At 42.9% G+C, this 22,815-nt stretch overlaps 2 protein-coding genes across 3 annotated transcripts; both read left to right on the top strand.

Moving 5' to 3' along the window:
- The first annotated feature begins 1,552 nt into the window (after nucleotides 1–1,552).
- Nucleotides 1,553–10,671, top strand: pfkfb1 (6-phosphofructo-2-kinase/fructose-2,6-biphosphatase 1). 2 transcript variants are annotated; one of them, XM_084367806.1, is made up of 14 exons: nucleotides 1,553–1,710; nucleotides 5,820–5,945; nucleotides 6,054–6,150; nucleotides 6,288–6,354; nucleotides 6,928–7,002; nucleotides 7,608–7,664; nucleotides 7,765–7,886; nucleotides 7,972–8,179; nucleotides 8,421–8,567; nucleotides 8,691–8,795; nucleotides 9,096–9,225; nucleotides 9,324–9,386; nucleotides 9,472–9,536; nucleotides 9,967–10,671. In XM_084367806.1, the coding sequence occupies exons 1-14, from the start codon at nucleotides 1,659–1,661 to the stop codon at nucleotides 10,024–10,026; spliced, it is 1,374 nt and encodes a 457-aa protein (XP_084223932.1). In that variant the 5' UTR covers nucleotides 1,553–1,658; the 3' UTR covers nucleotides 10,027–10,671. The 2 variants fall into 2 exon arrangements, with proteins under 2 accessions (XP_084223932.1, XP_084223931.1); XM_084367805.1 differs by lacking the exon at nucleotides 1,553–1,710 and adding an exon at nucleotides 3,970–4,554.
- A 600-nt stretch (nucleotides 10,672–11,271) lies between these two features.
- itih6 (inter-alpha-trypsin inhibitor heavy chain family member 6) lies at nucleotides 11,272–22,272 on the top strand (the record flags this gene model as incomplete). The annotated part of the gene is made up of 17 exons (XM_084365919.1): nucleotides 11,272–11,385; nucleotides 12,048–12,083; nucleotides 13,563–13,717; nucleotides 15,749–15,859; nucleotides 16,033–16,280; nucleotides 17,095–17,264; nucleotides 17,374–17,490; nucleotides 17,628–17,799; nucleotides 17,900–19,495; nucleotides 19,615–19,641; nucleotides 19,811–19,828; nucleotides 20,351–20,398; nucleotides 20,496–20,525; nucleotides 20,668–20,712; nucleotides 20,818–20,931; nucleotides 21,090–21,473; nucleotides 21,901–22,272. The coding sequence occupies 17 exons, from the start codon at nucleotides 11,272–11,274 to the stop codon at nucleotides 22,152–22,154; spliced, it is 3,639 nt and encodes a 1,212-aa protein (XP_084222045.1). The 3' UTR covers nucleotides 22,155–22,272.
- Nucleotides 22,273–22,815: the final 543 nt, after the last annotated feature.

The following is a 22,815-nucleotide window of genomic DNA, read 5'->3' as shown; positions in this document are numbered from 1 at the left end:
TCAAACTGGTGTCAGACAGGACCAAATGTCCAAATTTAGGAGCAGGACGTAGCATGAAATCCAGGATTTCATAGCACTGACAATGTTCACACTGTATTCTTTTAGATAGGTAAGACTTTAACCAGAGCCGTGTGTTGTGCTTTAATGCAACATGTATAGGGAATTTGGTTTAAATTTGTCTATCGATAAAAATTAATGATTATCAGGGATTTATATTAGATCACCTCGGGAGCACCACCCTTGAAGAAGGGAAAAGATGGCCAATTCAATAATTCAGTCTCATAACAAAGTACTAAACTGTCAGTTTGTAACTCTGATTTATAATTAACTTAATAACTAACAGTGTAGAGGCTGGCAACATTCACTCTTGTACAATATTAAATAGACAGCATGTAGGTGTCTTTTATTCAATACACATAATACAATACTTTTGAACAGAGCTGAAGGGTAGGGACTGGTTGATCATTTTTCAGAGAACCTGGATCAGGATGTGGTTTTTTAAGATTTAACCACAGCAGTCTTAAAGCTAGAAGCTTTGATGCTCTCTTGAGTCATACATTAACAATATTAAGCATTTTCTGTCCCAGACATGGCCAGAGATCTTTAAAAGGTCCAGCTTGACCGGGGTCAAGCAGGCAGGTAGTTAATTTCAAAGCCAAAACCAGTTTAGACAATGATAACCAGTCAGTATTAGTATTGTTATTCACAAGTTTAGGGAAAGATAACTCATAAAATAGTCTCAACGTTTTAAACCTGACTGTCTGTCTGAAAGTTTGTGTTATGAATATCTCACTGGGGAGGCCAGGGGCCAGACCTACACATAACCTATTTCTGACCTGTTTTTTTCTTGGCTTTGGTTATTATTTTTCCCCAATTGAAAAAGGAACATTATATATACAACAATACAGAAAAAACTGCCCCTTTTTAGTATTAGAAGTTGATTGACAGTTTGCTTCTCGTAAATTCCCTTTGCTTAGACAGCTTGTGTTAACATTTTTTGAAGAAATAATGAAATAATGAATGAACAGGCTGATTAGCTGATTAACAAAATGATCATAGGGCCAGAATGAGGTTGTTAAACGGCTGTATTCAGCCCACGTGCCACCAGCTGACTAGGCCTGCTGTATGAATTTGAGATATGCCATATGTCTTCCATAGTGGGTATAAATATTTAAGCCACTTTGACTGTTATGTATGTTACTAAAAAGAATAAATACAGCAGTGCATGTATGACATGTTTCGTGGCAGCACAGCTGACATCAAGGCCCTCACTGCTGTTCATTAAAGCAGACTTGGACAGCATGTGACTGTCGTCTGTGAGCATAAATGTTGTCAAGTCTCCCCGTGCAACAGCAATCACCTCCTCAGCGACCTTTGCACTTGTTATGGCACACCCTCTGAGTGCTGCTTCTCCTTTCCATGTGTGTACGTTGTGAACTCTGGCCCTGGCAAACATTAAAGGACAAGCCCAGTGTGCTGCTATCATATGTCCATGTGTCGTGGAAAGACAGGGCTCGGGGATGGGTGGGGGTGGGTAGAGAACACTTTGGCAGAGGGGTTTAGTTTCTTAAAAAAGAGCACAAGATCCGTCGCCACCGGCTTCATAATCCAGTGCGTCGATTGTGTCGCTGGTTTCTTCATTGGAGTGTAGCAACAGAATGGAGCTTCCCCAGCTAGAACATGTGAGGCTCCGCAGGTGTGACAGCGCAGGTGAGATCACAGATGACCCGTGTCTGCAGTGAGCATGCCAAAACAAAACATGAAGTAAACCGAGCGGCAAGCTTTCTACTAATATGTGACCCATTCAGGCCAGAGATATGTTCATGCTGGCTGAGTGCAACATATGAGTAAAAATAGACTCCATGTGCCGTCATGTAACGCCAGCAGCAATGCAGTCATTTCCTTGAGTGAAGCAGCAAATAACTTATAAACAAATAAACCAAGAGTTGCCAGGTTTGTCAGCTAACTGTTGGACTTAATTGTTTTTTTAAATTTATATTCCTCTCACTTGCTTTGTTTACAGGTAATAAATACTTGAAAGACACACGTGCATGCATGAGTGATAACGTGTGTGTGACCTTATGACACAGAATAAGAGCCACAAAACCTAAACAAAGACACGCAGACATATGAAGACTTAATTCTGCCGGCTGATTGTCAGAAAAAGATGAAAAAGACGACTCCTAATATTTAAGGGAATTTTATTCATGTTAATTTTAAGATGCACTGAAAAACTTCTGTAATGCTTTTCTGTGTATATGTTTGTATGTGAGAGAGGGGATACAGTGCCCCGACTTTAATCCCCCGTGGCTGTTGTGTGGGTCAACATGCTGAACTCCTGCCAGGACAAACACCTCCTAGGAGAATATGTTCTGTACCGTCTCTTAATGGTCAAGCTTATCCAAAAGCAGGAAGCACTGGCCATGAGTGGCCATTACTGCCCGGATAGTTTTTGCCCGAGAGTAACTGCCCGTTTAGACTTTGGTGACCTCTGTTTGAGATTAATAATCAAAAACTTGAGGTTTTAGATAGGTGATGATTGCTTTTGGGATCAGGTTTGAATAAAAAAATAGGATTGTTCCCCACTATTCCTATGTCACACAGAGAAAAAGGTACAGCTGATTTTCATTTGCTGTCGTTAAAAAGATTTTATCGGCGAGCTGTCTACTCGGAGAGCTGATCTCTGAATGCATCTGGTTCTCAAATTACATTCAGTGGTGAAAAACAGTGCTGTTTGACATTTGAAGGAATGTGCTGACTTGCTTTCGAACTATCCATTAAATATAGATACGTCATAAGGACGGATTAAACAATTGAGATATAACTAATTAAAACTAGAGATCATCTTGTGATGGGATCGCACCAGCTGTGACACCCGTACACGTGCTCACATTCTGATCCATGAGAGCTCAGTATTCATGGGTCAGACAGCAAACGTGTTTAAACCTGGCCTTAATCTTTATCTTTGCTGTGATGCTATCGTGTTGACAACCTCTCTCCACAGACAGATAGACATACAGTATAAACACATAGCAAATCACTCTATACTATCTGTGGTAGTCATCACCACAATAAGTGTCTCCCGGACCACAAATGTGGGCCTCGGGCGCAAAGTTCACCATGATAACATCACAACTGTGCAGGATGCAATCACGAAACTTCATAGGTGTTTAGTTGAGATAAAAAAAAAATGGGTGTTGTGGTCTGAGCAAAGCAGTGCAGGGGTTGGAAGGGGGCCATTGGTCCCCCACTTTACATCCCTAGGCTATTTTTGTTTTAGGTTGTAGATCGCTGTATCCCAGCTTCAGTCTTTCCCATCCACTCTATTTATTTCCCCAGAATACATTAAATTCATTTTGCTGACACTTTTATCCAGTAAATCTTTAAGATAAACGTAAGAGAGTGAGATCAAACAAATATAATATGAAGCTACTTTATTCTTTAAGTCCTCTGAAATAAATGTGGATGACAGACGCAGATTACAATCAACAGAAAAAAAACAAACAGTTGGTCGAGCCTCTAACTGGGCAGAGAGCCAATCATTGTTTAGGATAATGAGTTGGCACCTGGCCAATCAGATTTCAGAGGCTGCCCTTTGGGACACGCCCCCGCTGTCTGTATGTGTGTGTGTGTTATCAAGGCAAATGTGGCCCTCAAAACACCTAAATAATACAATTTAACATTTTGACATATTAATAATTTTAAATGATCTGTATGCAAAAGATAAAATCTTCTTTTAGATTAAAGTACCCAACAGTAAAGTAGTTTAGATCAGCTCCATCTCCACCAACTACTTACAACAATATAATAGCATAAATATATATGAATGTGCAATGAGTATTTTGACTTTTGCACTACAACTCATACTTCCACAATAACTATTAATGATTGATAACAATTGGGGGTGGGGGCTTTAACTCCTTTCAGCATCCTGAAGGGATTAATGTCAGAAAAAGTCTGAGGATCACAGCTCAAGACTGTCCCAGATTTAAAAGTTGTAAAGTGTAAAGCTGCCTTCTAGTGGTAAGAAAGAAGAAGCACCACTCTACACTACACTTCAATAAGCAGCTTGTTCAGAACCAACTGTGCTCATCTGAATTCATGAGCGCTCACCCTTGTTATACTTGTCTCACATGACTGTTGCCTTTATCCTGACGGAGGAACCAGCTGTGTATGTACAGAACAGTAGATTTGGATGCTGCTCTGCTTACTGACATCACCGCAGAGATTTTAGCCGCTCCCCTTATGCCTTTTAATTCGTGAAACAGATGGAGAGGCAGACTAGCAGCATGGCCTCAGGTCCTCCCCCTGCTGCCTACCAAGTACCTCTCCTTAGCAACAGTCAGCTGACCTCGACTAGGTAGTGTTTAGTGAAGCACACATGCACACAGATAATAGAGCTGTGTGCCTCAGTCGTTCGCCCTCGCTCCTCCACCTCAGGCCTCATGGCTCTCACCATTAACACGTCCACAGAGCAGAAAAAACTCACACAGACTCCTCTGCTCAAGATCTGGGTGCCATGGATGGGCTGCAACTTGAACCGCAGGAGAGGATGTAAGTGCAGCGGAAAACCTTTCTCAGCTTGTGTAGAAGATGATCAGGACTCGTTAGCTTTTCTGTCTTGTTGCTGTTTGCTCTGCCTCTACTTTAACTCACTTCTTGTTTCAGCAGATGAAGCCAGCCTTTGCTTTAACACTTCCAGTAGTCATTGCTGTGTTTCATATTGAATCCTCTCCTCGTGTTGCTTCAGGACTGAGCTCAGTCCTGCCAGCTGATGCAGGTAGGCAGGCAGCAGTCTGTGAGACAGAGGAGTCAGCTATGGATGAAAGCCAGGCTGGACCAAGCCAGGTCCGAGTTGGCTCACTGTTCAGTGTCTGACGTTGTCCTTTGAGCATTTTGCTGACGCAGCATACTCCATTCATAATCGAACAGCCTGGAGGCTGACACTCTCCCTGTCCCTGTATAGACACACACAGGGTACTTTAGCTAACTGGCAAGTGCCCCTACAGTCTGCCTTATAAATTACTGGTAGTTTTTGACCAAAGAGAGAGGCAGGTATGCGACAACTGGGTCATGATGACTGGGTAAGAAACACACTTCACTTTTTTATTTTTTTTGAAGATGTCAGTTTTGTGTGGAAATGTATGAACACGAAATGCTGATTTTTCTTTCCAGCAAAGAATATTTCACTAGAAAACTTCTCTACACTTTCTTTTTTCTCTGAACTAAATTTGTGCAGTAAAACTAATAGTGTTATTCTGAGACTGACATTTTAACACACCTGGAGATTAGGAGTGTTTGGTCTTGTGATTGTCAGACATATTGCTCAGTACATTATTCTGCTCTGGTGGTTTCTAAGATGTGACTACCTGAGGAGAAGAGGCGTCACGTTTGTCAAAGCTGTATTTGACTTTTTACAAATGATTATTTCTTTGTGTTGAATTCTTTATCTGTCCATTTGATTTTGTTTGTGGATGTTTGGACAGCTTCCTGTGTCGAGAAATGCTGCCAGAGACAGGCAGATAAGCCGTGTGACTCTCTACACTAGTTTGCTCGACTAGACATTTGAGCTGCACCTTGGAGCTCTTATTCTCTGTCCTAATGGAGATTACCTCGGCAGGGACACGCACACAACACATGTCCTGCAGGACTGAGCCTCAGAGAGTGACACTGGATTGAATTTGACTATTTGAACACAAGGCTGATGCTCTTCTGCTGAACAATGTGTCACATTTGCAACAATCACGCGTAAAAATTTAAACATCAGCAGCATTCAGTTATTCATGCTTTCTGTTACTGTGTGTTTGTCTTCATCTCAGCCTCGGTGCCTCAGTTCTGTAACTCTCCCACAATGATTGTGATGGTGGGATTGCCAGCCAGAGGGAAGACGTACATCTCCAAGAAGCTCACTCGCTACCTGAACTGGATCGGAGTGCCTACGAAAAGTCAGTGTTCAAAGTGAATCCTCGAATCCTGACCATCAAACATTCAATGCCATTAGTTTTTTTTTCTTATTCTAAAAAGGAATCTATGATTTTTCTTCCTCTCTCCAGTGTTTAACGTGGGCCAGTACCGCAGGGAGGCTGTCAAGATCTACAAGAACTTTGAGTTCTTCAAAACTGATAATGAGGAGGCCATGAGGATCCGCAAGTAAGATGGATGATACATTCTTAAACAGAATATAACACAAAATATTTAAAATTAATCACCTAAAACTCAAAGTCATAATTTCTAATTTGAGTTTTATGTGATCTGATTTGCCAATGTGAATGTACCTTCTCTCCCAGGGCCTGTGCATCTGCTGCCCTCAAAGACGTCGCTGCTTACTTCACAAAGGAACAGGGACAAGTAGCCGTGAGTAAGAGGACAACTGAGACTGTCCCTCTGATCACAATAAAACACACTGATTCATTATTTAGTTACAAGACAGCCAAGGTCTAATGAAAAGCATTATCAACTTGTAAAATGGGAATTGCAGTATCTAGTGTTTTTGGAGCGTGAACTGAAAACCAGGGTATGTGTCCTTTAAGGTTAAGATTGAGGTCATTTTGAAGAGAAAGTAGGGAGAAAAAATGTATGTTTTTTATTAGAAAATGAAACCTGGGACCATTGAGCAGTCGCTCAGGGTCATACTTGATTAAAAACACGTGTGCAGTGAAGTGAGACCAGAAATTATAAAATGACTTTGATGGTTTTGAAGAGATCTGTTGCCTTGTTCTCCGTTATCTTTGTTGTTAAATATCATACATAAAACAGGTGATTTATCCATGCATTTTAATCTGTATTGTATTGAATTATATTGCATTTAAGTGTGTAACAACACAATATATTCTATAATTCAGATGCATGATTAGAAATCATTACATGTGTTTTATTTGCCAGTGATATAAGAATGTATTGATGACACCTGGGTCTTGTCCCATCCAGGTTTTCGATGCTACCAACACCACCAGGGAGAGGAGGGCAATCATTAATAGTTTTGCAAAGGAGAAGGGCTACAAAGTGAGTATGTATGTTGTATTTGGGATTATATTTTAGAAAATATGCTTATCCACTCTGTTGATGAGAGTCAGATGAGAAGATTGATACCAGTCTCATATCAGTCCATTGAGCTGAAGCTAGAGCCAGCAGGCGCTTGGCATAGCTTAGCATAAAGACTGGAAGCAAAGGGAGACTGTTGCCTGGCTCAGTCGAGACGTAACAAATGCTTTATATCTCATTTGTGTAATCCACAAAAAAGGTGACAAGCCTTAGGGGCAGTGACATATGGGTATGACCAGTTCCTGGCTGGGTGCAGTGACTTCCTGGAGACTCGACTGGTCGCCTGGCAGACTCAGTGACAACAAGACTTCACATTTTATATCTTTGGAAAGAGCCAGGCAAACGTTTCCCCCTCCTTCCTTCATGCAAAGCTAATCTAACCATCTCCCAGCTGTAACTCTATATCCAACAATAAATTAGAGAGATACAAACTGCAAAAAAGTGTATTTGTTGAACTGTGAAACTCTTGTTTTAAGGACGAGATTATAAACACTAACACACGGTCACAAGAAGAAAATAAAGGATGTATTTCACCAATACATTTTTGAACGACTTCTTCTGTGCAGGTGTTCTTTGTTGAATCAATCTGTGATGACCCAGAAATCATTGCAGAAAATATTAAGGTGAGTTTTTTTAATAACATTTTAATTTTATTTAAAAGTTTCCGCAGGCTGGGATGTTGCGTTCTCACTCAAATTCCCAATCTGCCTTTTTCCTTTCCAGCAAGTGAAATTTGGGAGTCCAGATTACGTGGACCGCGACATGGACGAGGCCATGGAAGACTTCGCCCAGCGCATCGAGTGTTACAGAGCCAACTACATGTCTATAGACGATGAGAAGGACAGGTACTGAGCCATGATGCTTCTCTTTGTGTGAGATTAAAAAGAGAAGTTTCATAATTTCTGACGAATGAATGCTACCTTCGAACAGGAAGCTCTCCTACATCAAGATCTTCGACGTGGGCAGCAGATACTTGGTGAACCGGGTCCAGGACCATATTCAAAGCAGGATAGTCTACTACCTCATGAACATTCATGTCACACCGAGATCCATCTACCTGAGCCGCCACGGAGAGAGCGAACTGAACCTATTAGGTCGCATTGGTGGGGATTCAGGCCTTTCACCTAGAGGACACAAGGCAAGTAGATAACATGATAGAGCTGAATAATTAATTAGTAAGCGTAAACATTAAAAAACACATTTTAAAGTGCAAATAGACAACTTTTCAGCTCCCACCTGGTAGCGTTTCCCTGTTGTAGTACTACTGTAGTGTCACTGTCGCAAAGACTGAAGCAAAAAAGTTGTCTATTGCAAGTTTAAAGTAAAAGATGTGTTCAAAACTGCTGTTAAAATGTACAAATTGCACACATTGTTTCCAGTACGCCAATGCCTTGGCGACCTTCATCAAAGGTCAGAAAATCAGTGACCTGAAGGTGTGGACGAGCCACATGAAGAGGACCATCCAGACTGCAGAGGCTCTGGGTGTCCCGTACGAACAATGGAAGGCCCTCAATGAGATAGACGCTGTGAGTTTGTACATCTCCACATCTGGAAACGTAGTCCTTCAAACGAAGTCGCACGTAAACTATAAGGGCAAACACTCACATGCTCTTTTTATGGTGGTGTTAATGTGACGTTTCCTCACTAAGGGTGTGTGTGAGGAGCTAACCTACGAGGAGATTCAGGAGAATTTCCCAGAAGAGTTCGCCCTCAGAGACCAGGACAAGTATCGTTATCGTTACCCCAAGGGTGAGGTAAGGGCTCCATTGTGAAGTTTTGTTCCATCTAACCATTAAAGCATCACCATGGCGTTTTGAGGAGCACTCTGTTGACACTCCCACAGCTTCACACACAGTCACACCTGCCAAATTTATACTTCAGATGTATCCATTATAAGAGAATGAGAATAAAGCCATGCAGGGTCAGTTAAGTGTTGCACAGTGTACAAGCTCTCAAAATGGCCTGAGAAGCTAAAACAGAATGAGTCTGATGTGATGAGTCAGAATGAGGCTAAATAATTGATGAACTCCTCAATTACTTTGTCTCTCGTCCAGTCCTATGAGGACCTTGTCCATCGTCTGGAGCCGGTGATCATGGAGCTGGAAAGGCAGGAAAATGTTCTGGTTGTCTGCCACCAAGCTGTTATGCGCTGCCTGCTGGCCTACTTTCTAGACAAACCTGCAGGTACAGCAATTCAGGTTTCATGGACTAACTTCTCTTCTTGTAATATCCTGACACAATAGTATGTGATGTTAATAATCTTATTGCTCCCCTCTCTGAAGATGAGCTGCCTTATCTAAGATGCCCCCTTCACACAGTGCTCAAACTCACACCAATAGCCTATGGTAGGTAATAAGTGTTTGTGTGTGTCATATTCAGTCTGTACATCTAAATCCTGCCCTGACCGTCTGTTTTTCTCTTTAACTGAAGGGTGTAAAGTGGAGCCGTTTTTCCTCAACATTGAAGCAGTCAACACACACAGAGACAGGCCAGTGGTAAGTTTCCACAGGCACACATTTGTCATAATAGATACTTACCTCTGCCAACTATTGGCTCTGTGGGATGTTACATACTGTGCGTCCGATGGCAGGCAGTAACGTTTTGAATTGGTATGTATTGATGATATGAACATGTATGGTGGTGAAGTGAGGAATGAGCAAAGAAGCTGCTCTTTAGTCTTTTATTATATTATTCTGTATATTATATTCTTCTTATATTTCTGCCAGGAGATCCTCCTGAATCTGAAAAGAGAGAGTCCCCATCAGCAGCACATTCATGAATTTACTACGTTGCTTTTCTCGTGTTGTCACACTTTATGGTTAAAAGTTAGAAACCTGCGTATGATAAGTGTGTAGGAAGGATTTGTGACACGCTGATTGTCTCACTTTAAATGGATTCTCAGTATTTGTGTTTCTGTCGTTACAGAATGTGGACATCAACAGAAACCCCGATGAAGCTCTGCTGACTGTCCCTGACCACATATAAACGCTGGGGTGTTTATTGCGAAGAGGCCTACAATCATATATGAAACTCCACGTGTCGCTACTTATTAGCTTCACTTAATTATAGCACTCCGGCTGAAGGTTAATTGTGTGACAACAGACGACAGGGGGGCTCTGATGCAGGAGGAGATGAGATGGTACAGATGGCACTCATAGTCATCCATGAAAACATCACCTGAGAAGCACATGTCCTCCGCCTGGTGGAGCCTCAGCAGGAGATTCTGTTTTCATGTCTGTGAGATGTTCCTGTGTCTTATCTGACTAGAGTTTGCTCTCCACATTTTAAAAAGTGTCAAATTGTTTACAAATGATTTAGAAACAAAAAAAAAAATGCACTGTGTTTTGAGATTTAGAAAGAAAACATGTAAGAATACATGGGGAGGTTGTCTTTGTTTGGGCCTACATGCACGTCCAACTGTTGAACAGATAACATGATGTGTTGTTGATAATCAAATTATAGAGGTGGGAGTCAGCACCAAGGACAGCACCAAACAAACAAAGCACCCGACTGTTTGTAATGTAGATAAGACGCCAGTTTACAGGCCGGTTTGGATGCAATAATGTAAATAAAGTGAACCTCCAACGTGTCATTGTGCAGAGAATAAACTCACTATACAAGTCAGACACACAGCCATGTCGTGTTGTTGTTTCTCTCCCACTGAGAAGCCAAATTGAACAAAATGATCCCCCATCACGCAATGTTTCCTCTCAGCCAATAATGGGTCTTTGTGAGGGAGCACTCAGGGGGAATGAAAACTCACATTTGGGAGTGATTTAAGGAATAAAACTCAGTTTTTCAGGAGCACTCCTACAGAGGGGAGGAGGTGTGTTTTCCCCAAGTAGCCGAGCAGAGGTTAATAATCCCTCATTTCTTCTGCACCTCTGTGGCAGCAGTCCGCGAAATTTCCAGTATGCACGAACAGAAGCTGGGAGCTGCTCTCTTCAAATCCCCCACGCAACTTTCTGACTGAACTTTTTTCTGCCATCTTCTGACGGATGTTGTGCTCTTGCCATTTTCTTTTTTTTTTTTTTTTGTCATTATCGCCACAGTGGAGCTGTTCAAACTAAGCTGAGTAAGGTGAGGTAAGGGAGGGGAGAGGACTGCTCTCTGCAAGAAAAAAATAACTTGTGTAAAATGTGAGGTATGTGCACAGCAGTCTGCTAACAACGTGAGACCACTGGGACATTCACCTCTTCATCTTGGAGCCTAAAACTGAACTGAATTATTATGGACATGATGAGCTTTAAAGTCCGGTGCATTCTAGTTTTCCTCACTTTTCACGTGCAAGAGGGATTATCAAGGGATTATGAAGCAAAACTTGGAGCAAATAATCTTTTACAGGTATGTTTTCTACCTTATTTTTTTCGGTTTTGTGACCGAAGTCATTGAAAGCTACAAATTCATGCCACTTTCTGAAACACACCCCTCTGTTAAACCAGGGTGAATCGAGCAAAGAGGACAGTGTTACAATAATAATGCAGAACTTTATTTTGTACTTCAAACCTCGACCATATTTAATTCAACCAAGAGTTATCAGTCTTCACCATGCCTTGAAAATGTACGCTTCTGCAGCTCTAACAGCAGAGCATACTGTATCTTATAGTCCTCTTTTCCATCTGAATTATATGAGTTTTATGTTTCCCTCCAACGGGTTTCCACTCTTTAAGTTATTTGTTTATGTTAAAGTCCCAGGATATGTGGTAATGTATTGACACAGCAGTGACTTGTGTGCAAGATTAACATTTGGGACCAAACCGTGCAACCCTCGCTGGCCCTGTGTACAGTGCAAGCATTTATTTCCAGTTCCACTTCCCCTCCATTCATGAATGGCTTTGATTCAGACTGTTTTGACACAAAATCTCGACCCAACCCTCACATATAGGCAGATTTTGGAGATTACTTCAAAAAAAGGAGGCATTCTGAATGAGCCGTGCTACTAATAAATGGTATTATGTGCCATTTCATAACGATGTCTAACTGACTGACACCGTTTCTTTTTCCAGAGAATCAAACGTCAGAGCAAACTGTCAAAACCAGTGGTAAGTTGGAGACATTCATAAAATACAAGGTTCTCAATTTGTCAATAGAATAAATGTTTATTATATCAATGAATTCATTTTGCATGTGAGAGCAGAAATATAGAATAAGACACACACAAAAATAACAGCTGTGGGACTAAATAACAGCTGTGTACTTGCTCTCTTCTTAAACAAAGTGAACTACAGAAGAAGCTCCACAACCATCAGCACCTCTCAGGGTATCATCAGTAACTTCCCCTCAGTTTGTTTTACCGTTAACTGTGAAGCAATCCCCTGGAAAACATACAGTAATTCAGTCATGTATAGCACAAACCACAGCTCTCCTAAATACCAGCGTCCAGAGGGCTGATGTGGCTCTCCTCCTCCTGCCTGTCGCCTCGTCCTGCAGTAATGTGGCCTACGCTGACCAGATTGGTCTCAGCAGGCGCCGGCGTTACCCGAGTAAACAAGAGGAGGGCAGAGACACCACGCAGGGAACCGCTTTGTGTCGTTCCATCGACTCGCCAGAGCGATGCAGGGCAGACTGTGATAGGGGTAAAAATAAGAGAAAGTGGTGGGTGCATATTTAGGGGTTGTTTGTCAGGGGAGGACAGTGGGTTTAAATAAATGTCTATGGTTGTCTGTTATGGTCAGACCTGACTGTTTGTGTCACATCAGTGTATAAATGTGGCAACTTCCGCTCTGTAGAGTCGACACGTCTCAGTCTTCTCAGGGTCTGAAAAATTTAGTTTAAAACTGATCTGGAAGTTTAATTCAGGTGGCAAAATCACTTTTGGTCAAACAGTGCTGTGCTTCTTTATGATCAGAAAGCTGCAACATTAAGTAGACTAATCAATAAATCAACATAAGAATCATCACCAGCTAATCTGATAATCGATCAATCATTAAAGTAGTTTCTCATGCAAGAATTGCAGGAAATGCTGTCTTCAGCTTGAGATTTCCTGCTTTTTTCTGTTTATATCTTAACAAACCGAATATCTTGGGTTTCCAACTGACAAAAGAAGACATTTAAAGATATCACCTTGGACTTTGAGGAACTGGGATGCTCATTTTTCACTATTTTCTGACATTTTATGGGACAAACAATCGATTAATCATGAAAACTAGAAGCGCATGCCTCTGATAAGGCCCAACAGCCCCCTTTTGTACTCAATCATACCAGCCACCTAAATATGCATGATTGTTTTCATCAAGATCCATGCATTATTTCCTGAGAAATTGTTGAAAACACCCTATGTCTCAATGTTAAAGAAAGTCAGGAAAAAATCCTGGATCCATCCCTTTATCAGGACCCACACCAAAAGTTAATAGGATCTATTCTGGGCTGAGACCCATCCTCCATCCAAATCTCATGGAAATTTGATAAGTCGTTTTTGTAATCCTGCTGACAAACCAACCAACAAACAAACGATCCTCGACTTCAGTCTTTTCTCCTCCAACCCTGTGAGTAATGTTTACCTGTGTTTGTGCTGCCGCTAGCTGAAGGTGACAGACTATCATGTGAGGTGTTCAGTGGTGTCCCGCTATGCTGTTACCACAGTCCAGAGTTCAGTATGGAACCAGCTCCCCGTCACCAAGGAGGCCGCCTTCGAGGTGGACCTGCCCTCCTCTGCGTTCATCTCCAACTTCACCATGTAAGTCAGACCTACATTGTCTCTCACTCTCTCTCTCCAACAGTAAACAGAGTTTCCACATTATTACTTCCTGTGTTTGTTTATTTGAGTGTCTGTCTTTTAATTTGCATTCATTCTAATCTCTAACATCACTATGACAGGAAATGCAACCAATTATCATCTAACTCATGGGTTTTATACTATGATTCCTATGATTCCTGCCATATGGTGAGCAATTGAAATTATTTAATGTTCTCATTAAAGGAACAGTTTACTGAAAAATGAAAATTCAGTCAGTATCTACTCACCCCCATGCTGATTGAAAAGCAGGTTTGTTGTCCAGAAAAAAATTCTGTATCTTCACAGCAAAACAGCGTAGCTGCATTCTCCTAAACAACTGAAGTAGATGGGGACTTGTTTTATAATGTAAAAAACAACCAAAAGAAAAGGCATAAAATTGCTTAACCCCTCTCATCCAGCATAATCCAACTCCACAGAAGCTCTGAGATCCCAAAAATATTTATACAAGTCATTCACACCCTTGGTGAGCAGTTGAATTCGTGCACCCATTTGAGAATGTTTAGCTAGCTAGCTGTTTAGCTTAAAAAAGGGTATAAATAAAATCAATTTGGGATCTCTGGGTTTCCAGACGCTTGAATTAGTCTCCATCTACCTCAGGTGTTTAAGAGAACGCTTCCATGATGACTTTCCATCAGCGTGAATAGATAATGATTGCATTTTCATTTTTTGTGCGAACTGTCCCTTTAATCGTCGGCATCTAAAATAAATGAAACTTCAGAGGAATTATGTAAGGGACTAGAATTCCGGTCCGGAGGCGACGCATAATTTGATTAGTAAGAGGGTTGCTGACCGCTGTCCTTCAAAAATGCTAAATATAAACAAAACAAATAAGTCAACATAGCAGGCCAAACACCGACCCTGGAGCTGGATTTGGGAGCGGAAGCAGGTCAGGAGGAGGGGGAACCTGAGGCCGGATGAATACCAGGCTTTGTGAATGGAAGTCAGAAAAGTTAATAGAGAAAATGACAGGAGTTTGCCCAGTCCCCCTTTTCTCCCCCGCACAGTTTACCGAGGCAGCCTGCCAGTTTAGATACGCTACGTACACACACGCCCACATCTACTGCATGTATGTATGTGTGCCTACATGGAAGCAGACTTAGCTTTTTTTAAGTATGTGTGAGTCTGGAATTTGTACATCTTTTTATAACCATAATCCTTCACATCTCTCTTTCACAGACACACACATACATATTTTCACACGCACACTCGGAGCCTATACAGCCGTCTGCACACAACCAAACAGAGAAGAAGAAGAAGAAGAAAAAAAAAAAAAAGCTGTGGCAAATGTGTTGCATTACTTCTTTGGCATTTCTGTGTCTGAGACTAAGAGCTCTGTGTTCAGTGTGCAGGTCACTGATGTGCAACCATTCCTGAAGCCCCTCGGCCCGCCACACATATAAATACAAGCGCCTCCATTTTCCACTCTGCTCTCTCATGCCATTCTGCTCTGTTTCTCAAACAAGAGCCGTTTCAAGCCTGCGGGTTTATTTAACTCGGCCCTTGATGTTTTTTCTCTTTGGATATATTTGTTCAAAGGACGTGACCTTAATTTAGCACCTTGTCACATGACATCGGTGGTCTACGAAGTGCACTGTGTGAATTGGATCCCACTTTTGAGCGGTGGTTTTGGTTGGGGATTTTGCTGGGTGCAGCACTCGGCGGCACTCCCTCGGAGCGTCATCGGCCTGCAAGATCTCTCTTCATTAATGCTGTTTTCAGAGGGAAATTACTCTTTTCCACTCAGCCTGTTTATGACCCCACTCCCCCACCCCCGCCTTCACATGGCATGAACTCCATTTGTAAACAAGCATCAATGCGAGCGGCTTTGTGATCGCTCTGGAAAAAGAGGGCGCAAAATCAAGTAAATCATGCTCAACAACTCAATGCAGGCCAGGCGTGTCTCTGAAATATAATCTGGCTACTGTGAGTCTCACAGAGACGTGTTTCTTCTTCTTTTCTCCATCCCATCAGCACCTCCAATGGCAAGGTGTACGTGGCCCAGGTGAAGGAAAGAGCTGCTGCCAGGAAAATCTATGATGCTGCTAAGAAGCAAGGAAAAACAGCCGGACTTGTTGCCACAAAGTCAGTCCCAGGCTAAATTTGTTCTCTTTTCTTTAACTTCCAGAAAATTAGAGAGAATTCAATGTGATTTCCTAAATAATCTGTTTTATTTGCAATGCTTTCCAACACATATACAGACTAACATCTAAGGCAGTATTGTGAGTTTCCTCTCTTACTGCTCTGCTGCGTTTCAGAGAGAGGGAGATTGAGAAGTTCCGTGTAGCAGTGAGCGTCCCGTCAGGAGCTCGGATGTTATTCTCTCTGTCCTACGAGGAGCTGCTACCTCGTCGGCTCGGCCGCTATGAGCTCAGCCTGGGTCTGAGGCCCGGGCAGCCTGTGCAGAACCTCACCTTAGATGTCAGTATCACAGAGAGGACTGGCATCAGTTTCATAAAAGTCCTTCCTCTCAAGACAAGCCGACTCCTCTCAAACACTGCTCAAGGTACGATATGAGTTAAAGATTCAAGATTTACTTCACAGTCCCAACACTGAGTGAAAAATCTGTATTGGGCTTCCATCCATGCTGCATCCATAGAGAACATACACTGATGTTGTACCTTTGGTACAGAACAAACTGAGAGACTGGACTACAACTGGAAAATAGTCAATCATCAATTAATAAATAAAAATAAAGCTCTGTTGGTTTTAATGTCGATTCCATCCATATTTCATCTCCAGCCACTTGAATTTTTCATTGAAGTAGGGATAAAAGAGATCTGAATCTGTTCAAACGACATCATGGTACTCTAACCTCCTCCCTGAGGGTAGAAGCTGGTACTCAGTGTGTGTCACCTGGGATGGGTCGGTTATTATCTTGTCGGCTTGCCTTAGAACAGTCTGTTCTTAGGGAGACTGCAGGGATTGATGCTGTCTTACACCTGGTATCATCGTCCATGCAGACTGTTATTACCTGTCAAGATAAATCTGAGATGGTTAATGAGCGTGAGCAACCCTCGAAGAAGAAAATCAACACTGATCTAAGGGACAGGTACACTGCCTCGCACACACCATCAGGTGTCGAGAGCAGGGAGTGTGAAAGGTTTCAGGAATCTAAAGAGATCTCAGGTGGATGAATGACTATAGAAGCTAGCTTTGGACTGACTTAGCTGTTTCCAGTCTTTATGCTAAGCTACGCTAACCAGCTGCTGGCTGTAGCTTTGCGTACGGACATGAGAGCGATATCAATCTTCTCATTCATCTCTCCGCAAGAAAACAAATAAGTAAATGTTATCATTACGTTACTTTTTCTCCTACAGGTGATGTAGACGCCCCGGCCTCGACTCATGTTGAGCGGAGCGCTACCTGTGCTCGAGTTCGCTACAGTCCAACTCTGCAGCAGCAGAACAGCATCTCCTCGAAAGGTCTCAATGCAGACTTCATCATTCAGTATGACGTGGACCTCAGAGACCTCATGGGGGAAATCCAGGTCGGGAACAGGTTTTTTTTTGTTTTGTTTTTTACAAAAAAAAGTGTGTTTTGGTGTCAGTAAATGTTGTCCTCTGCCACTTTATTTTGGATTTTTCGCCCTCTCTCAGGTGTATGACGGCTACTTTGTGCATTACTTTGCACCCAGAGGGCTTCCTGTGGTTCCCAAGGATGTTATATTTGTCATTGATGTCAGTGGCTCAATGATAGGCACCAAGATAAAACAGGTAAAGTGGACAAACCCCATGGACTCTATATGGCGAATGCTATCGTTCTAACATGAGAAAACTTGCTCAAATAAAAGAATATTCTGCAAAGATAGTATGCGATTTCTGTCAATAATTCTAATAATTTCTGTCAGTAGACCAAGCAGGCCATGAGCACCATACTCGGGGACCTTCGAGAGGGAGACCACTTCAATATCATCACCTTCTCAGACAAGGTCCACACTTGGAGGAAAGGACGAACGGTGCGGGCAACTCGTCAGAATGTGCGAGACGCCAAAGACTTTGTGAGGAGGATTATTGCAGAAGGATGTGAGTTTAATTGTTTAAGGTGCGGCATTCAACTTCCTTTTGTTGTTAGTTCTCTCCCTACAACACTGACTCTCCCCATTGATCCACTCTTTTTAATCAGGGACCAATATCAATGCAGCTCTGCTTTCAGCCGCCCAGCTTGTCAACCCTTCATCCTCCACCTCTTCCAAACTCGTCTCATCCCGTCGTGTTCCTCTGGTCATTTTCCTCACTGATGGGGAGGCAACCATCGGAGTAACAGCTGGCGACACCATCCTCAACAATGCCAAGAAGGCTTTGGGTTCGGCTTCTCTGTTTGGCCTCGCCTTCGGAGATGATGCAGACTTCCTCCTCCTGAAACGGCTGGCACTGGATAACCGAGGCCTGGCAAGGATGGTGTATGAGGACGCGGACGCAGCCTTGCAGCTGAAGGGCTTCTACGATGAGGTGGCCAGCCCTTTGCTGTCAGACATCCAGCTGTCGTACCTGGATGATCAGGCGTATGACATCACCCGCTCCCTGTTCCCCAACTACTTCCAAGGCTCTGAGTTGGTGGTTGCTGGAAAAGTCAAACCAGGGGTCAAGGATTTAAAGGTGTCGATGTCCGCCATTGATTCAAAGGAACATGTCAAGTTGGAGAACGATGTGTTAATTTCCCATGCAAATAGCAATGGGACTGCAGATTCATTTGACTGTTCAGCAGGCTTGGAAGGAATATCAAGCTTTGTGCACCGTCTCTGGGCGTATTTCACCATCAAGGAGCTGCTGCTGGCCAAACTGAACGCCACTGACCCTTCAATGCAAAGGTTACTGGCAGACAAGGCCACCAACCTTTCCCTCAAGTATAACTTTGTAACACCGGTCACCTCTTTAGTTGTAGTTAAACCAGATGCAGATGAAGCATCTCAAACTCCAACCACTCCAAAACCCACCACCGCTGCCACTACAACCACGACAGCGACGACTACCGCCACCACCAAAATACCAGCTGCCGGTGCTGCAAAGAAGCCGAGCTCACCTTTTAACCCGAGGCCAAACAAAACAAAACCAGACCCTCCTCAGCCCCCTCCGAACACACCACAAACTAAAAAAATCTCACCTTCCACAGTAAAAACTGCAGTTTCACCGTCCAAGAAAACCACAACAACCTCAAGTCCCAGCCTGGTCAAAACTGCCCCAGCACCATTCTCTGGTAAAAAGCCCTCTCCTTCCCAAAACGACTCCAAAACTGCCTCTCCTCCTCCTGCTGGGAAGATACCCACCTCTCTGCTCAATGCTCTGAAAACAGCGTCACCTCCTGCACCTGGAAGAGTCTCCACCCCCCAGCCCAGCGCCTTGAAAACAACCACTCCATCAACAACCACCACAATGTTAACATTCACCACCAGCACCACACCTCCACCTGCACCCCTGCCTACCCCTCAGCCGGGCACAGTGAGGTCAACCCTCCCTCCTGTCAGAACGACTGTACGCTCCACAGAGGCAGAAAACAGCACCACACCTGCTCCAGATGTTCCACATCCTGAAATCACCACCGCTCTACCCAAGCTGCCGCCTCCGCTCACCTCTCCGACCCCGGCGCCCGCTCCGGCTGTGGACGACAACAACACAAACTCAGAGACAGACCTGAGAGTGGCCACCTTTGTGTCTGCCACTTTTGCTCCCATGCCCGGTGTGACAGATGGGCCGCGGCTGTGGGAAGCAGCAGGACTTCTGGGTAGGTTGTGAACTCTGTGTTGTCTGTTGTTCTAACCTGAAAGCCTTTCTGTTCCCTGAGGAGTTACAAGCTTGTGTGTATATTTATTCCTAATTGAATGCTCTCTATCTCACCACTAGATGTCTCCACTTTTATTCAGAGAAAAGGTAAAACTGAATTTTCTTTCTACATTTCAATGACAGATTTTTGACACTTTTTATGAGCTTTTAATAACATGTTATCTGTTGAAAAGTGACTGACAGCTTTTGATTATGATTTACCAATATAATCAGCTACATGAGAGTGAATAATAATGTCTTATATTCTGTCTCATAGATATTGACCTTGTGAAAGGTGAGTATAATTATCAATGCATCTTATGAGGGCTGGGCAATATATAAATATTATATTATGATATGGCGTAAGTGTTGTCTTTTCCTGGTTTTAAAGGCTGCATTACAGTAAAGTGATGTCATTTTCTGAACATAACAAAATATTTAACTCACTCACTGAAACCGTTACGAAGACCACATCTGTACTGAGTTTTTGTAAGGTCACTTATTATTTTAATGTTTCTTTTCAGTTTCTTTCTCACCTTTAATCGCATCTGAAATGATTATTTCTCCCATATTCATATCTTTCTGGTCTTTTACCCCAAAGCCACAAAGCTATGACATTACTAAAACATGATTGGTCAGTTTCAATGATGGTCCTGGAGCAACATTAATTATGAATTTCTAGGAACAACACCAACACAGCGACATGAAACTGCCATATCGCGCAGCCCTGCTTCTTATCCTGTCGTTCTCTAAAATCAAAATTTCTTCATGAGCAGCAGAATACATCCTGAACTCATTGCTTGTTTCCACTACCCAGACTATGACGCAACCTATGACTACGACTACGATCTCAACTACGATTCCTGTAAGTTTTAAATCCTCATTAGATGTAAACCCACACTGCAGCTGATTCTCAGACTTTAAAAGCTTCATGTTAAATACGTTTTCTGACTTATTTTTAGGGGATGATACTGCAGACACAGAATCATTTGGTAAGAACTTTGTGGATTTTCTTTACAGCTGCATGTGTTAATTATTATGTCATTTATTGTAGAGGCACTGCTTGCTTGTCATTGGTTGCAGTGCTTGGGAGTGAGGGGGACTGTCCTTTAGTTGAATGTCTTGTGCTTTTAGAGCCTCCGTCCAGACTGAGCACCATCCGAGTCTTCTCCTCATCAGGTCAAGAACCTACATTTTATCCACTTGTTATTAATGATAATGTGAAAGTTATTTCATATGTTAATGTGCTCATGTTGTATTAATGCTCACTGTTGTCCATTGTAGTTGATGGAGATCCTCATTTTGTGGTCCAGCTGCCAAAGCTGCATCAGAACCTGTGTTTCACAGTAGACGGGAGGGCTAATGATGTCCTCAGACTGTTGGAGGACCCAGAGAGAGGTATGTAAAGGAATTTATCTCTATGTTTTAAGATCAAACATGTTACTACTCAGTTAGCATTGAGTAAATAATAATAAAGTTAGAGGTGAGGAGATAATGACTAAATTATAAGTTTTGGATGAACTTATCCTTTAACGGGAGTTGCCTTCCTCCTCAAGGGATCATTGTCGATGGCCACCTCATGGGAGCTCCCTCCAAGCACGGTGTAGAAGACCGCCCCCGGACCTACTTCGACCAGCTCACCATCTCCTCAGCCACAGGTGGCTCTGGTGACATCACCATCACCCTCTCACTGGACGCTGTAGTGGTGGAAGGGGAAGGCCGGGATATTCTGCCCATCAACCAGCAGGGATCAGTGAGGAGGCAGGGTGTGACGGTCAAGGTGGACAACCACAGGAGCTGCTGGATCGAGCTGGCCAAGGATGTGCAGTTCCTGGTCCTGTTCCACCACTACAAACACCCCAGCTACCTACAGATGGCTCACCTGGGGTTTTACATCACGGACGGACGGGGGTTGACGGCTTCAACTCAAGGCCTGCTGGGTATGTAAACAATGTCCAACAGTGTTATAGGAGTGTAGGAGAGCATTTAAAAACCTAGGCCTACATTACCGACAATGCGATTTAGTCACTGAGTGACATCACTGAAGGCAGTATATCAGATTACATGCAGCTTCCTCTGGAGCCACATATGCAGTCCTCCCCGAGACTTGTAAACACACTTCAATGTGTAGAATTGGTGGAGTTACCCTTTAAAAATGTGTTGTATTTTATAAGCCTATCATAGGTTTTATATGTCAGTTGTAACTATGTCTTTAAAATTCAGTCTTCTAATAAAAAATTCAGTGCACCAGAAGTATAAAGTAGCATAAAATAGAAAAACTTAAGTAATGTTCAGGTACCGTTGTTTTCTACTTCAGCAAAGCACTTCACCTTCCACTGCTGCTGTTCTCTCTCTCTCTCACTACAGGCCAGTTTCAGCATGCTGACATGAGTGTGACGGCAGTGAAGGATTATCTGGATGGAGGTGCTCACAAGGAGGCAATTTCAGCCAGGGGGATCCTGAGGTGGGGATCAGAGCACATGCCAGTCACCCTGCAAGACAAGACGCTGAAAGACACGGTGCGAAAACGCCACACAGGCAAGTGCTGGGTGGTGCCCAAGGCAGAGATAGAGAGACTACTGGGTCATCCATACGAGAGCTACGTGGTGGATCGTGTGTAATTCTAGCCGAGTCAGCTCCACCTTGTTGCCTCTCTGCTGCGCAGCTCAGGTCGCAGCAGTTATCGTGGTGTGGTTACTGGACAAAGGATGAGCAAGAACTGGGAGGCTAAATGACACGTTTCCAGCCCCTGGATGAGACGTTGTAATATTCTGTAAGGCGCAGTGCAACACAGGTGTGGTTACAAAAGAGGAGAAGAGGTGGTGACAGATTGGAGACTACAGAGGAAGAGAAAGCTGCATGTGAAGAGTGATAAGGACGTACGGTTTGAAAAAATATAGTGACAGACTGATCGATGCTGCTGTTCTCTCCATCACAGAAGTAAAATTGGATAGAAGCTCCATGTGCTGTATCTGTGACAGAGAGGCAATGTTCTCCTGTTCGCATGGCAACCACAAAACCACCATTTGTGCTGCAGCAGCTCCAAAATGTCTTCAAAGATATTTACCAGATTATTCTTATATTTCCTCAATGGAAGGATTATTAGGCAAAGCCACGTTCTTCTACTTCAGAATCATCTGTAATTATTAAAACTGTATCATTCTGTTTTGTTGTGTTTTTTAGTACGAGTGTATATAAAATATTAATTGTGTGTATGTATGTATAGATAATCTTCCCACAACAGGTGACTCGCCTGGATGTAGTGATTGCAAAAAGAAAAAA

Source organism: Pagrus pagrus (assembly GCF_965226575.1).
Source record: "Pagrus pagrus genome assembly, chromosome: 11".
In the NCBI taxonomy this organism is placed as follows: Eukaryota; Metazoa; Chordata; class Actinopteri; order Spariformes; family Sparidae; genus Pagrus; species Pagrus pagrus.
The sequence above is the reverse complement of the archived record's forward strand: the minus strand, read 5'-3'. Positions and strand labels throughout refer to the sequence as shown.